This window comes from Pongo abelii, chromosome 19 (assembly GCF_028885655.2).
Source record: "Pongo abelii isolate AG06213 chromosome 19, NHGRI_mPonAbe1-v2.0_pri, whole genome shotgun sequence".
Lineage (NCBI taxonomy): Eukaryota > Metazoa > Chordata > Mammalia > Primates > Hominidae > Pongo > Pongo abelii.
Window position 1 is genome coordinate 67504247 of NC_072004.2, and position 16154 is coordinate 67520400.

Genomic DNA, 16154 nt, shown 5'->3' on the forward strand with positions numbered 1-16154 from the left:
TTTCCCCCCTTCCCCATCACCACCATCACCTTCCCTTCTTATCAGGCATCTAAGCTTGCTAAAGGGGGAGAGGTGGGGGGGTGTGTGAGCTTGTGTGTGAGTGAGTGAGTGTGTGTGTGTGTGTCTGTGTGGTTTTTTTTCCCTGTGTAAAAGCAGAGGCCATTGTTACGGAGAGTAGGGCGTACCAGTCTTATAGGGCAACCACACTGTGGCGGCTTAGCCCTGCTGGAGCCCGGAGCTGGATTCTGGCGAGCTGAGCCGCCCGGCACCTTTCAGTCTTCTATTTTTTTTCCCGCTCCCCCACCCCCTCCCTCCTGCGCACCCCTGCTCCTAAGCCGAGTGAATTGAAGCGGACGCCGCGCGGCTCCTCTGGCCGGTCTGCCCCTCGGGCTCCCCAGCCGGGGGTGGCTTTGCGGGGCGCGGGGGGCGGGGGGCGACGCAGCTTTAAACAGTGGTCTTTTTTTCCTTTGCCTTCAAGGAGGGGAGATTTCTCGCCTGCCGCTCGCGCTGGGGCTCGATGTGAATATATATTATGTCTGCCTGTTCTCCCCTCGTCGGTGGCTAAGGTAAGCTGGACTGAAATAGGCTATCAGTTTGTGAATGGCGGAGAGTATGTCTCAATGATTTATGGCCCATATGACTCCAATCTCGGTTCAAGAAGAGTTCACAAGCTTTAAGCTTCCTTCCACGCAGCGACTCTCTCTCTCCCTCCCTCCCTCCCTCCCTCTCTCTCCCTCTCTCTCTCTCTCCCTCTCTCTCCCTCTCTCTTCCTGCTTCTCTCCTCTTTTCTCCTCTCATTTCTTTCAGCAGCCAGATCCAGGGCTGAATTTTCTCCCCGGCTGCTAAGAAAGTCTCAACCTTTCTCTGTCTTCCTTTCTTGTTATTTTTCTTCCATTAATTTTTTTAAGTCCTGGAAGATGGCCTATCCCCTCTCTCGGGGCTTCCCCAGCTATTGTTACTCTCCTGGCTCTCCCTGGGGTATGCTTGGCAAGGTGGGGTTCTTGCGGGGGGCTCATCTCCCTTCTCCAGCGAGACCCTGGGGGGAAGCCGGCAGCCACCGTCTCCCTCCCTCCCTCCCGAAGAGCCATATGGAACCTGAATTTTTCCAACATGGAGGCAAGGGAAATAGATCTGTTTGGCTTGGTAGAGCTGTTCCCCACCCCCTCTTGTTCTGGATCCCAGATCTCGGGTCCCCTTAGCACCTTTCCCTCTTCCCACTGTCCCGTCCGCCAGGCCTCGGCGCTCTCCAACCCGGAGCCCTGCTGAGCAAAGTCCCGAAGCGGAGTTTCTAAGGCGCCTTTTAATTCGGTTACCTCCAGCTCCCAAAACTTGCTGCCGCCCGCGGGGCTCGGCCCTCGGCCAGCTGGTGTGCTGGGAACCTGCCTCCGATAACCATTTTGGTGTCCTGATCGCTTGCTCTTCTTCGCCTCCTTGGGCCATCGTAGGTGGCTGGTAGCTTGTCGCCAGTCGCCGCGGCAGCAGCGACCGGCCGAGGCAGCCTGGCAGCAGCAGCCAGGGACTACCCGGGTGCACAAACCTTCCCAGCCCTGTCTGCACCACCGGCGGAGTCTCCATTCTTTCCTATCGCGTCTCTGGCTCCTTCGCTTTCCACACTCGCCTGGCCTCCGTCCCGCGATGGTTTGGGGTTTATTGCAAGGGGAGCGGCAGGAATTTCGGCCCCAGGCGTCTAGTTAAATTATTGTTTTATTATTATTACTATCATCATCATTATTATTGCTGTAACAATCATTTAGACTAAATAAAGCCAGGGCCTAGCCAGCCAACCCCCTCCAACGTTTTTATTTCATTCTCTTCTCTATTAATAACAACCACAACTAATGCCTGTTAATTAATTCCCCCTTCAGCCAGGGCTGCTCGGAAGCTAATTTTGGTTAAATCAGCAGAGGCTAATGGTAATAATAATAAAGGGATTGGGTCAGCCTGGTCAATTGAACTCTGGTTCTCCCTGGAAGGACCTGCTGCTTTGCAGACCCATGTGTATTTCCAGAAACCAATTGGAACTCAGGGTTACATTGATTCCCTTTTGAGTACAAATCTGTGCCATGAAGAAGGGGATTTATGTGAGGGAGGGACTTTCTTCACCTGCACTCCTTTTATTTTATTTTCCTATGTTTAGTTCTCTAACTAAAGGAGTTGAACAGCTAGGCTGAATGAGATTAAAGTTTTCCAAACACACACGGCAGTATGGAGGTTTTATGAAAAGTGGTGGTGAAGAGTTGGGAGAGACAGAGGGAAAAAAAATGCAGTCAGAAGTTTCAGAACAAATACACAAAATCCTATGTTAGTTTGAATCTTTATTTTTCTGGCACACTTTTAAAAGGCTGTATTAAAATAGTGATTTTTTTTTTTTTTTTTTTTTGCCTCAGGGAACCTCAGTCAACAGGAATACCTCTGTTTCTAACCTAGAGAATAATATTGTTAAAATTGCTTTGTTAATTTTTTTTTCCTCAGGAATAATTTTCTCTTTTGGAAAGCACTTTCCCCGTCTCAGTAGAAAAGTCTAGCAGTTGTAACTTCTTGTTTCTTATTTTCTTTGGGGGAAATCAAAGAAAACAGACGGTGAAGGAAAGGGTGGGAAAAATTAAGTCTCATGAAAAAAAAAAAGAGAGGTCCGGGGAGAGACCTGGGCCAAATGGTCACAGCATCAACTGGCGTGGCCCAGGAAATTGAAACAATCCTGCTCCATCTGGGGACCCCACAGGGCCACTGGCTGCTGGATCCCAGGTTTGGCTGAGCAAAGACAAGGGCCGGAGGTGGTGGTGCCTGCAGCAGGGCCATGGACAGATGAGTCTCAGTTCAGCTGGCTCTTGAGGTTAAAAATCATCGGGAAGTTTCTAGGTCAGGCTGTTGTTGTCTTCCTGGTGGGAGAGTGGTGGGAAGTGGAGAGGACACCTCACAAGAGAAGCTTCTCTGCTGAACTTGCTTCTCCTGACTGTCCTTTTAGGAGATCCTTTGGTTTTCCTTCAGGCTAGACTTTGCTTGGGCAAGAGACCTAAACCGACTTGGAAGGAGGCAAAGGCTGGAAGCATAGAAGCCTCTGGGCTCAGAGGATGGTGTTGATGATGCTTTTATTTTGGAGTCTCCTAGTGTCCCCTCCCTTGAGCCATCCTATCCCAGAGTTGGGGAGGACAGATAGGGAGAGAGGGACTAGGGGAGGTCAGGGGCTAGTGCACAGGCAGGAGAGAAGCAATGGCCTTTGCCATAGATTCTACATCTAGGCAGTCTTGAAAGGCATATAGTCTTTATTTATTTATTTTTTTTTTAGTGGAAATGAAAACTGGTGGGCTTTTTTTCTCAGCATCTGCTTTGGAGATGTTGGGGAGGGGAGAAGAAAAAACCCTATTGATGTCAGTTCCCTTTTCAGTTCCTAAGATGGATTCGAGCCCCAGTCCTCTTCTCCCCCTTGTGTCTCTTCTCTCGCCTCGCAGGTCAGCCGCTTGGAACAGACCCCGGAGGAGGGGGGCAGAGAGGGGAGGTCGGGGGGGGGGGTCCGGCGTGTCACGTGACCCCCAGGGTTGCCAATGTCCGGTCCTGAGGGTATCAGGCCTTTCCAAGTTGCCACCCACTGCCCAGGCCTCACCCAGCGATGCAGAAAGCCACCTACTACGACAACGCCGCGCCTGCTCTCTTCGGAGGCTATTCCTCGTACCCTGGCAGCAATGGCTTCGGCTTCGATGGCCCCCCCCAACCCCCATTTCAGGCCGCCACGCACCTGGAGGGTGACTACCAGCGCTCAGCGTGCTCGCTGCAGTCCCTGGGCAACGCTGCCCCACATGCCAAGAGCAAGGAGCTCAACGGCAGTTGCATGAGGCCGGGTCTGGCCCCCGAGCCCCTGCCCGCCCCGCCCGGCTCACCCCCGCCCAGTGCCGCACCTACCAGTGCCACTAGCAACAGCAGTAATGGGGGCGGGCCCAGCAAAAGTGGTCCCCCAAAGTGCGGTCCCGGCACCAACTCCACCCTCACCAAACAGATATTCCCCTGGATGAAAGAGTCGAGGCAAACGTCCAAGCTGAAAAACAGCTCCCCCGGCACAGGTACCAGTTCTCTGCCTTCCTTGTCCTCAGCTTTTGTCGGAGCCAGGAATGTCACTGTTATTCTAGCATCCAGCCCCTAGGCGCCCGCGAGGCTGCCTGGGAACAATATTAGGTGGCCGGCGGGTACATTTTTGATACCCCCACCCCCTAATGACCCCTGACCCCGCCAACACCCTCCTCCCTCTAGCCGCCCTCCACCGGAGCTTCTGAAAGCTCCAGAAGGCCCGGTGTGTGGCCTCAAAGCCCTTCCCAAGGCCACAGAGCCAAGACGAGGCGCTGCCGGGAGGATGCAGAGTCGTCAAGGATTGATTATTATTAAGTATGATTACTGTGGGTATTAATCACAATCGCTTGGACGGCCCGGGGTCCCGGCTTCCAGGAACAGCAGCCTCTTCGTGCCACACTTCCTGCCCACGAGTGTCCAGATTACCCCGAGGATTCTCCTCAGTCTCCCATCCTGTCCTCAGGACGGGGTGGGCGGGGAGGGGAAATGTCTTCCCTGACCTGGAATTGGGGATAAGGGGGAGAAAGCACGCACGCGAAAATCCAGCCCTAAATAAATGGCCATGCGGCTCTGTCTGCGTGACATGATCAAATTTTCATAAGCTGGGGCAGCGAAAGGAGAACAGGTCTCTTAATAAATGCCACTATTATAGAGTGTCCGCTAATGCGATGGGCGGTGGGGTGGGGGAGTGAGGAGGAGGCGGGGACGCGAAGGGGAGGGCGGCGGGGGCTCCGAGTCCAGGCCTGGATTTATTAAGAAACGATGCATTCAATTTCGGCGTGTTCAGTAATTATCTTTTATTTCATTTTCTCCCCTTCCCACCCCTCCCTCTCGGATCCAGCAGAGGGCTGTGGTGGCGGCGGCGGCGGAGGCAGTGGTGGCAGCGGGGGCGGTGGCGGCGGCGGCGGCGGGGGAGGGGACAAGAGCCCCCCGGGGTCGGCGGCGTCCAAGCGGGCGCGGACGGCGTACACGAGCGCGCAGCTGGTGGAGCTGGAGAAGGAGTTCCATTTTAACCGCTACCTGTGCCGGCCTCGCCGTGTGGAGATGGCCAACCTGCTGAACCTCAGCGAGCGGCAGATCAAGATCTGGTTCCAGAACCGGCGCATGAAGTACAAGAAGGACCAGAAGGCCAAGGGATTGGCCTCGTCGTCGGGGGGCCCATCTCCAGCTGGCAGCCCCCCACAGCCCATGCAGTCCACGGCCGGCTTCATGAACGCCTTACACTCCATGACCCCCAGCTACGAGAGCCCGTCCCCACCTGCCTTCGGTAAAGCCCACCAGAATGCCTACGCGCTGCCCTCCAACTACCAGCCCCCTCTCAAAGGCTGCGGCGCCCCGCAGAAGTACCCTCCGACCCCGGCTCCCGAGTATGAGCCGCACGTCCTCCAAGCCAACGGGGGCGCCTACGGGACGCCCACCATGCAGGGCAGTCCGGTGTACGTGGGCGGGGGCGGCTACGCGGATCCGCTGCCGCCCCCTGCCGGCCCCTCCCTCTATGGCCTCAACCACCTTTCCCATCACCCTTCCGGGAACCTGGACTACAACGGGGCGCCCCCTATGGCGCCCAGCCAGCACCACGGACCCTGCGAACCCCACCCCACCTACACAGACCTCTCCTCTCACCACGCGCCTCCTCCTCAGGGTAGAATCCAAGAAGCGCCCAAATTAACACACCTGTGATGGGAAAGGGCGAACGAGGATTAGGGGATGGGGAGGAAGAGAGAGACTGTGGAGCTCTGGGGGGCAGCCTGGAGGTCTGAAAGAGGAGCCAGGAAGGTAGTCGCCAGGCTTCCTGGTCAGAACCGGCCTAGAACTCCTGCCCCTCCCCCTGGCCTGAGAGGTTGCTTTTAAGTCCTCCACCCCTTGTTCCATCTGCCTGCCAACCCATCGGAAAGAAAACCACATCATATTGGAGATGACCCCATCAACCCCAGGGCTCCAGCACTACCAAGTTGGAATTCCACGCCCGGGAGTGGGGTAGAGGAAGACGAGATAGGACGAGGCAGAAAAGCACATTTTAAAAACCAGACAAGATGGCTAGGCCATCACCAACCAACGGACTTACCTTACATCTTTGTAGGTAATTCCCCCAAATCTTGATTTTTTTCCCTCAATTATCCTTTAAAAAATAAGAAAACACATTTCAGACCTAAAGGGCACAAAACACGTTCCCTTCCAACTTTCCCAGAACCTCAAATTTGTTCCCATTTATTTGAGGTTTATTGAGGTACCTACCCCCTCCACTTCTAGCCCCTGGTTTTTCTGCTCTAGAACGTTCATATCTATACATCCCACCCCCATCAATTACAGTTTTTAGAGGGCTCAGGGATGGTGAGAGATCCTGAAAGAGCTGCCTATATTATAAATTATATATATATATTTTTTAAGGGAAAGTGTGGAGGCTAGGGCAGGCAGGTTGTTAGGACTGAAGGTTTGCCCATTCTGCTGCCTCCATCTCAGCTCCAGCTCCATCCCCCTCTCCACAGAAAGCAGTTGGTGACAAGAGGTTCTATACTTTTCTTTTCTTCTGTTGCTCTCTTGACTTAACGTGAAAACAGGGTATATTTGAACAAACTGTCTGTCCCAGGCAGGGGCTGGGCAGGGCCTGTGTGCCTTGCTCAGCCTCCTGACAGGACACTTTTGTTGCACTTAGAGTTTACATTTTAATGGATGTAAAAACAACTGTGAGAGATGTCTGGGCCTGCAGAAGTCCAGCATTGCTCAAAAAAGCGTGTGTTCTAGTGAACATTTTCATATATATTTATTGGTTATAGCCTGTTAAAATATTTTCTTTTTTGTATTATTTATCCCCCTACATTATGTATTTATATGAGGGAAAAAAAGGAAAAAATTGTACTTTTTTAGTATTTACTTGTTATAAAGGACATTGTGTTTCCTGTCATGTAAAACCAGCTATTTTAGTTACTGTTGTACTCTAGAAAAGAGCTGTAGGTTTATGTTAAACTCGTACTTATGAACAATTGTAATTAGTTCTAAAAGGCATGAACTCAGCTCCTAATCATCACTGTATAGTCCTGAATTTGTAGAACTAGAGTTAATTCCCTCTTGGAACTTTCTTTGTTCTTCAGTAGTTACTTTTTTCCTTACCTAAAAGGGTTGTCTGTCAAACAATTCTTGAATAAACTTTCTGTTATCAATTTTATCTTGTCCTGGTGGTCCAATTTAGATAGCAGAGCAAGGCTGCTGACTGCCAAATTTCCCCCAAGGGAAGAAGGACAAGGACAAGGACATTGAAGACCCTTCCCTGGCCTTTTTGTCCACTTCCCAGGTTCCTGTCTCCCCCTTGATATGTCTTAAGTTTAAATACCATTTTCTCACTCATAAGAGCCTGTAACATTTTGCCAACTTCTTCAGCTGTGGTTTAAGTAACAAGTTGGGAGGTAAGGGGGGACTCTTGGATGCTCTCTGTAGGTTTTTCTGTTTGGCCTCTATGCCTCTAGGTTTTTCATTCATTGACCTTTCGTCTGTTAGCTCCTTTGGCCACGACCTCCCCCACCCCCCACCCCTTCCCACTACCAACAAGAAAATCTGGCCGATTACGGTTTCTTCCACGAAACCTAAACTTCGCAATCCTCTTCCGGAGCTACAAAGAAGTTGTCACGTGACCCGAAGCCCAACCACCATTGGGTCTAAAATGAAAACAAAGAAAAATGATTAATCTAAAAAACAAAACAAAACAAAAAAAAAAACTGAGGCCTAGACTTCTCAGGTCAAACTTTAAAACTAAGTAAAATTAAATCACTAAATAAAACTCGAGGCGGAGGGAGGGGAAGCACGTTCGATTTCCCCTGCCAGAGAAAGGGGAGAGGAGGGTAGGAGAAGCTGTTGGATCCAAGCATAAATAAAATGGTCCCCAGGCTAAAGTGCAGCTCTGTTTCCACCATCCTTGGGAAAACTTCATTTCTTAGTCGTGGTTCCATAAAAGTTTTATCACATTGGAGTGAGAATAGAGAGGGTCTGTCAAAGATGAAATGTCACCGCCGAGTCGCTGGAGCCGATAAGAGCGAGAAGACAGCGCGGCTGAAATATGGAGCTAATTCGTTGAAAGAGAAGCGATGGCTGCTTGCTGAAGAGCTGCATAATTCTAATTGTAAGCGATGTGCCCACATTGCTTAATTAGGAGCATATATTTGGTGGTAGTGATGGTGGGGGAGTGAGAATCGTTCCAGGCCCCGCCTTAAAGCGAGGGCTGATTTTCATTTTTATGTTGCATCCTGGCAGTCCAAGGTTAGTAATTATAGTCTTTATGCAACAATAAATAACAATAAAAAAGCAACCTGAATTCTACACCCTCCCCCTTCCCCACCATCAAGTAGGATTTTAACTGGACTCATCCAAGCAGCAAGCAATTTAGCATTGGGTCAGGCTATAATTTAAAGGCATAAGAGTGTGCAAAGTTTGATGGGGATCAAATAATGCTCAAGGGTTTTTCTTTCTTTCTCTTTGTCTCTTCTTCCCTGAGTAACATTTTCTGAATGATATAACTAGATGAACACCATGTTTGGCTCTGGGGGTGGGTTGGGTTGTTATTTATCTAGCAGGAAAGAGGCCAAGAAAGAGAATGTAGCTTAAGTTTGAAAAACAGAGCTTTGGCTCAAAGCTGGAATTGCAAACAAGAAAAATAAGAACCAACTTGGCTTGGTGTTGTTCCCTATCCTTCTCTTTGGAAGATTCCAGGCGCTCAGCTAAAGCAGCCAAAGACGTGGGTAAAATATCCGTGCTATTAAATTCACAGCAGGACAGGCGGCAGGGGAGGGATGTCTCTGAAAAGGAGGGTTCTCTTGGCCCCTTTTAACACCCAAGTTTTCCGCTGTTTGCTAATCTGGCCATAAAATCTGTCAGTGAGGGTTAGAGAGAGCTGTATTTCCTGCAGGGACAGTCTGCCCGAGTTGCCTGAGATAAGCTCTGAATCCTTCAGCCAGCTGGAGAAGCTGTTGCTAAACTTTCAGAGGTGTTCAAGGGGGTGAACCCACTCTCAGGCCTCCCTGCATGACTTCCAGACAGTTACTATTTGGATTCTTCCATGCCGACCCCCATCCACACCTCTAAATGGCAAAAATTGTTTTCTTTGGAGCCTAGTTGCACACTACTGTCGCTGGCCACTTTGCCCAGGTCAGAGCAGCTCTCTCTGTTCTGAGCCCTCCAGAGCATGCCTCCTCGGTCCCGGCAGCCCCCGCCTCCAACTCCCCTTTCTCCATCCTCCTCTCCCCCACCCTCATGCTTCTACTCAGACTTCTCTGTCCTTCTTTTTAAGTACTCACCACCACCCACGCAGATGTTACACTGACAGAAAGTTTCTAGTTCCAGCTCCGGGCTCAGTTGCCATTTCTCTGCTAACCAGCCTTCTCCTCCTGGCTGGGCAGCAGAGAGAGAGGAGGGGGAGGGGAGGCCAGAGCCGTGGGAGTTCTCCAGGCAAACTTTCCACCCAACTTAGCGCTTTCCCTCTGTCCCCATTTCCCATCTGTTTCCCAGCTCTCCCAGAATCACCTTTCTCTTTTGCACCCCCACCCCCACCCCCAGGCCTTTTTAAGGGATGTGAAGTTTTGGCTGTTGCCTCTGCTTTCCCAAAGAGCCAAATTCTTTGATGCAATCGGAGGGAGCTGTCAGGGGGCTAAGATTGATCGCCTCATCTCCTCTCCATCCCTCTGACCCACTTATTTAAAAATCTTCTCCCAGATCGACTTTTCATTTTCTGCTTTGAGGCCTAGTTTCCCACCAATTGCTTGGGGCTCAGAGTCTTGTGCCCTCTCCCTATAGTAAATTACAACACTCTAAACTTCAGACTATCTTGGTCTCCTCAAAATAAAATAAATTTTAAAAACATTTTCCCCCAGGAGCCAGAAATGGAATATCATCTCAGTGGTCATTATTTCCACCCCTACCATCTTCAGGGAATTCTTCCTTGTCAGGGATTCTTTTTTTTTTTTCTTTACTTTTTTTTTAACTAGCACAATGGCAAAAATGGGAGGGAAAGTCTCTTTGTCCTAGGGGAAAAGCTCCCCACCACACTCATGCACACACAGAACGCTGATCTGAACTTTGAGAGTGCTCTAAGTTAAATCAATTGGCTACCCCAGTTCTTGTTCATGTCCCTGGATATGGATACAGATACAAGCTTGAGGCTTGAGTGGGTAAATGCACATCTTAGACTCTGCCTGTTTTTGGGGATGTCACAGAGAAGCATGGAAGCCTGAAAGTGAGGAAAGCAGGGGTACATAAGGGGCAGAGGCAGTGCTGCAAACACTGGGTAGAGAAGAGAACCCAGGCCATACAGCCATGGAGGCCAGAGGCCCAAAAATGCCCCTCATGCTCTATCTCACTTCTATGTGTCCGCCTGGGATTTCCTGTCCATTTCCCAAGATTTAACTGTTGCTTTTGGAGGGTAACAGGGATAGTGGTGCTGATGATTGTAAATCTCTTATTTGCACCTTAACACTGACCTTTTTCAAACAGTGGAAGCCTCTTTCGACTCCCTCTTCCTCCAACGCGGAGATCCTCACTCATCTTTTCCTGGGGAAGGGGAGAAGGGAAGGGGATGCTGCTGGTCACGTAAAGAAGGCCTTAATTTACTCTATTAAAATACTTGGAAAAGAGGAGGGTTTCTCCCTTAGAGTCTCTTCTTTTCCAGGCTTCTGAAACCTTCTAACCTTCGAAGGGGATGAGGAAAAAGTTCCTCTAGCTTTTCTGGAGAAACGGAGGCATTGGGGAGAGAGCGTGTGAGGCACTGGTGTAGGAATGGGGGCTCATGGTGTCCAGGTCGTGGTCCTCTGGTGTTTTTGAATCAATTAAACCAAATAATGCTCTGTTTTCCACCAGGCCCAGACGAGCGATTGGCGGAGGCCGGTCCCGTGACCACGAATTCCCTGTAATTTCGCTGGAGTCCTGGGTTTAATAGAGAGAGTCCCCATACGTTCGTATTTATCAGCAATATACAATTATAAAGGCCCAAAATTAAAAAAAAGAGAGACCAAAATCTCCCCCTCCCAAAATCGCTCCATTACATAAATCTGGGGGGGGCAGGAGGGGGGGTCCCTTCCGATCCTCCCTCCTGACGCCCCCCCAGCAGCCCCCTCCCCCACCATTGAAAGCCATGAATTTTGAATTTGAGAGGGAGATTGGGTTTATAAACAGCCAGCCATCGCTCGCCGAGTGTCTGACTTCCTTCCCCGCTGTCTTGGAGACATTTCAAACTTCATCAATCAAGGAGTCGACATTAATTCCTCCTCCTCCTCCTTTCGAGCAAACCTTCCCCAGCCTCCAGCCCGGCGCCTCCACCCTTCAGAGACCTAGGAGCCAAAAGCTAGCCGAAGATGGGCCTGCTCTGCCGCCGCCACCGCCGCCGCCGCTCCCCGCTGCCCCCCCGGCCCCCGAGTTCCCTTGGATGAAAGAGAAGAAATCCGCCAAGAAACCCAGCCAATCCGCCACGTCTCCTTCTCCAGCCGCCTCCGCCGTTCCGGCCTCCGGGGTCGGATCGCCTGCAGGTCGGTAAGCGTGGTGGGGGTGGGGTGAGGGGCAGCTAGAAGAGGGGGAGAAAAAGCAGTGGAAGGAGGTTTAAAAAAAATGGTGGCGAGCCTGTTGGGGTTCCTTACCCCCTCCATTCCTGGGATGGGGAAGTAGAATATCCCACTGGGGTTCAGGCCTGGCCGCTAACAGCGGTTTTTTTTGTTTTTGTTTTTGTTTTTTTTTCTCTCTCTCTCTCTCTCCCTACGGCTGATTTTGGAAGCTGGTTGGGGAAACGCTTTTTTTTCTGCTAGAAGAAAATGATTTGATTGAGGTTTTCACCCGTATCTGTGTAAGGGAATGAGTATGTTGTTGCTGGGATAGACTCTAGAAGCAGGAAAAGATTCGGTCCTTTCTGCCCCAACTCTAGGAGAAGAGGAAGAATTCAGAGCTAGGGAGGAAAAGGGGTGAAGAACAATCTTTATGACCCTCGCTCCGGTTGAGTTGGAAAGTTCCGAATTGAGGGGTCCACTGGGAGGGCTTGGGAGGGGGATCTGAGGTTCCGGCGCCGAAGGGAGCCGCTCTCCCCCACTGCGTGGCCCGTGGGCGGCTCTAAATGCTTTGCCCTGACCCGGGCCGGGGCTGTAGACTAGAGAGGGAGAGAAGAAAACCCAAAAGCAGTAAAGCGAGCGGCTTTGGTGTGGGGGCGGGGGTGGGGTGGCGAGGAAGGGGAGAGGTGATATTGGTTTTGGCGGATGGGGTAGTGCGAACTGAGATTGGGCTGAGTACACGGCCCGCTATGATGCCGAGCCTGTTTTCCCTGCAGATGGCCTGGGGCTGCCGGAGGCTGGTGGCGGCGGGGCGCGCAGGCTGCGCACGGCTTACACCAACACGCAGCTGCTGGAACTGGAGAAGGAATTCCACTTTAATAAGTACCTGTGCCGGCCACGCCGCGTCGAGATCGCGGCCTTGCTGGACCTCACCGAAAGGCAGGTCAAAGTCTGGTTCCAGAACCGGCGCATGAAGCACAAGCGGCAGACGCAGCACCGAGAGCCGCCGGATGGGGAGCCTGCCTGCCCGGGAGCCCTGGAGGACACCTGCGACCCTGCCGAGGAGCCCGCGGCCAGCCCGGGCGGCCCCTCCGCCTCGCGGGCGGCGTGGGAAGCCTGCTCTCACCCGCCGGAGGTGGTGCCAGGTGCCTTAAGCGCGGACCCCCGGCCTTTAGCCGGTCGCTTAGAGGGCGCAGGCGCGCCGAGCCTCGGCTGCGCGCTGCGCGGGGCCGGCGGGCCGGAGCCCGGGCCATTGCCAGAAGACGTCTTCTCGGAGCGCCAGGATTCGCCTTTCCTTCCCGACCTCAACTTCTTCGCGGCCGACTCCTGTCTCCAGCTATCCGGAGGCCTCTCCCCTAGCCTACAGGGTTCTCTCGACAGCCCGGTCCCCTTTTCCGAGGAAGAGCTGGACTTCTTCACCAGTACGCTCTGTGCCATCGACCTGCAGTTTCCCTAACCCGTTTCCTCCTCCCGGTCCTTTCGATCCCCGCGCTCCTTGGCCGTCTACTGGAAAAATCGAGCCTCTTCCACCCCCAGTCACATAGACTTATGTGTTTTGCTAAAATTCAGGTATTACTGAATTAGCGTTTAATCCACTCCCTTTCTTCTTCTTCTAAAATATTGGGCACTCGGGCATCTTTTAAAATTCACACAGAAAAATTCCGTTTGGTAGACTCCTTCCAATGAAATCTCAGGAATAATTAAACTCTAGGGGGACTTTCTTAAAAATAACTAGAGGGACCTATTTTCCTCTTTTTTTATGTTTTAGACTGTAGATTATTTATTAAAATTCTTTAATAATAGGAAAAGGGGAAAGTATTTATTGTACATTATTTTCATAGATTAAATAAATGTCTTTATAATACGAAAACGAGTGTTTGTGTTGAGACCTAAACTCTTTCCCCGCGGCCCCAAGGCGGGTCCTCACCCCTCCAGGACCTGTGCGAAGTTGATTAGGTTCAGCGGCCCATGTGGCAGCAAAGCCTCCCGGGCCGGCGAAGTCCGGGTGGTACAAAAGTGACCCGATTGATGGCCGCTTCGCCCACGGCTCCGGCAACAGTCGGGAGTTTGCAGGAAGCTGGGTCACTTCCCTGCCCCTCAGCAGAAGGTCTTTGGTCCTGAGCGGGTGGTTCTGGGGCCTCTGCTTAGAAATAGAGGTGGGCAGGTCGAGGGAGAGAGTGTACAGCGAACAGAGGAGGGTGAAAGGAGAGGAAGCCTGTGGACAGGCTTCAGAGTCGTGGCGGGGCAGAAGTTCCCTCGAATTGGGAACAAACCAGGGGCTTCCTAGGCTTTTGCTTCTTATGACCGAAGCCGGTGTACGACCTTTTTCCGAACTCAAGAAGCCTAGGGACGCGAGGCCTGGGGCTTGAGCCGGGCCTCTTTGGGAGCTGTAGGTGGCTCTCCAAGGAGTGGAGTGGGGTCGGGGATTTTCTCGGGAAGCAGGGTCCCGCACCCAGGGATGGTAACTGGCTTCCAAGTGGGCAAGAGAAGAGGCCAGCTGAGAAATGTGGCGCTGCCGGGACACCCATGGACTCTGGGGCTGCTGGGGTTTGGGGGACCATCCAAGAAGCAGCCGGGCGAGAAGCCCAGGGTGGCCCGGCAGTGTCGCGAGGCGCTGGACCTGCGGGGAGAGAAGGAGGAGCGAGGAGAGCGGGAGGGAGACAGGGAAGCAAAGACGATGCTCAAAATGGCGCTGGGGCCGGGCGGCGGGCGGGGAGTGCGGCGAGGGAAGAAGCTGTGGCCGCCATGACAGCCGCTGCGGGTGGCGCCGGCCCAGCTGGGATGTGCCCCTGCCCCCGCGTCCTCCCAGCTGGATTTTCCAGAGGCCAGGCAAGAAGGGGAGCCTGGGCCTGGGGAGTCCCACGTTCGTTTTAGTTTGTTTGATTTTTTTATTTTTAAAGTGGAGCCCAACGGACGCTGAGGACGCGAGATGGAAGGAGAGTCCGGGTGGATGTGGGAAGGGAAGGAGAGCGGCGGGTCTGCGGGCCTGGGTGTGCCTCATCCAGTCTGACTTTTGATTCTTCGCTGTGGGATTTGAAGCCAGGCCAGAGCTTTCTCTGAATGCAGACCCACCAGTCTTGACCAACAACTTCATTTTCCGTATCAACACCATGTCCTGTCTATCCCCCACCACACCCTGCCTGGTTCCTTGCAAACCTGGTAAGCGGGAAGCAAGGATCGATCTCCCCCATCTGCCTCCTGGTTTGTTCTGGGAAGGCGGAGGTTTAAAGGGCCCCGGAAAGCCATCCATCCTCCTTAGGTTTCTTTAATATTTCTCCGGCTCAGAAACAGACACTACGGGGCTATCTCCCCGGCAGATGCTGCCCTTCTCAAAAAGCAGTTTATTTCCTGGGTCTCCAGACTTTCCCCTGGACCAACAGGACCGGGATTTTGAGTACCAGGCACCCAGAGGCAGCAATTGTCAGGATAAGCCAGGAGCCAACATAGGTTGTGACACAGAGGACTAGACAGCCCTTTGCATATTTTAAAATGGGTCCCTCAGTGTGGGAAGTACACACATCTTAGTTAGCTGGAACTTAATCCCTTAAACTGTCTTAATATAGAATTCATCTCGTGCATTAAATAATCTTACATCATGTTAAATTGCACTTATTTCTCTCATAAATAAATTAATATAGAACAATTAGATGTGTTATAATAATATCATGTATCTTAGTTTATTTTCCCTCATAAAATATATAGGTATGAAATAAATTCAATATATTAAAGTAATAATACACAGCTTATTGGCTTATGTGTTTATTTTCCCCATAAATAAGTGAATATACGATATATTAAAACTACGCTATACATCTCATTGGGCTGTGTGTTTATTTCGCCATAAAATATGCCCACAGGCAGTGTTTAACATCTTAAAAATCACAGCACACAAGCCATCTCTACACTAAGCAAAATGAACAGATATTTCAGCTGGGGCTTTGATTTCTATGGACAGTCAAACTAGATAATTTGGTGTAATTAAAAATGCTCTTGCAGCTAGCTATAGCAGGTTGTTAAAAAGATCAAGAATATCAGAAGGATCTTGCTAATGGCCTACCTTCCAGTTTCTTTGGTCAAAAGGAGAGCACCCTTCCTCAATGCCAAAAAAATGCAGAGTTGGCTCTGCAGGAGAGAATTCCTATCCCCCATCATGGTCTGCAGCACTCAAGGGCCTCTGATGCACCAGTTCTCTGGAGCCTGGCTGCTCCATGGACCAGCAGCATCAGCACTACCTGTGAGCTACTTAGAAATACAGAATCTTAGGCCCCTGAATCAGACCTACGGAATCAGAATTTGCAGTTTAGCAGCTCCCCAAGTGATTTATATACACTTAAAATTTGAGAAGTACTGCTAGATCATAGTGCCACCTTGCTTTCTGCCTTCCTCCATGCTTCAGAATTTTTGACTCACTTTACCTGGCCCCTGCCTTCCAATTCTCCCAACCCAAACCAGTAGCTCAAATGGCAGGGAATCTTTGTTCCTGCCTGGGCCTGCATCAGTCCTGATTCCTTCCTGCCAAAGTAGTGGGGAGCCAACCAAAGGCTCAATGTACCTGTTTAGATTCAGGTGCTTTGGATATCCTAG

General features: G+C 51.4%; 2 protein-coding genes and 1 long non-coding RNA gene across 7 annotated transcripts in view; 2 read left to right on the forward strand and 1 right to left on the reverse strand.

The window, feature by feature from the left end:
• HOXB3 (homeobox B3) overlaps nt 1–7222 on the forward strand; it is a 41420-nt gene extending 34198 nt beyond the window's left edge. For 4 of the 5 annotated variants that reach the window (XM_063718157.1, XM_063718154.1, XM_063718155.1 and 1 more), the window contains 3 exons: nt 479–566; nt 3450–4055; nt 4901–7222. In XM_063718157.1, coding sequence (XP_063574227.1) covers nt 3608–4055; nt 4901–5739 — 1287 coding nt within the window. In that variant the 5' untranslated portion in view covers nt 479–566; nt 3450–3607 and the 3' untranslated portion in view covers nt 5740–7222. The remainder of the gene's footprint in view (nt 1–478; nt 567–3449; nt 4056–4900) is intronic. The other variant, XM_063718158.1, reaches the window with a different exon arrangement.
• On the reverse strand, nt 4835–10443 carry LOC103889591 (uncharacterized). Its single transcript, XR_002912071.3, has 5 exons — nt 9342–10443; nt 7601–7709; nt 6125–6178; nt 5671–5733; nt 4835–5144 (listed from the first exon to the last, which is right to left on the reverse strand). It is a non-coding gene; the product is annotated as an uncharacterized LOC103889591 (long non-coding RNA).
• Nucleotides 10444–10597: 154 nt separating this feature from the next.
• Nucleotides 10598–13440, forward strand: HOXB2 (homeobox B2). The gene is made up of 2 exons (XM_003780102.4): nt 10598–11561; nt 12347–13440. The coding sequence occupies exons 1-2, from the start codon at nt 11171–11173 to the stop codon at nt 13024–13026; spliced, it is 1071 nt and encodes a 356-aa protein (XP_003780150.3). The 5' UTR covers nt 10598–11170; the 3' UTR covers nt 13027–13440.
• The last annotated feature ends 2714 nt before the right edge of the window (nt 13441–16154 follow it).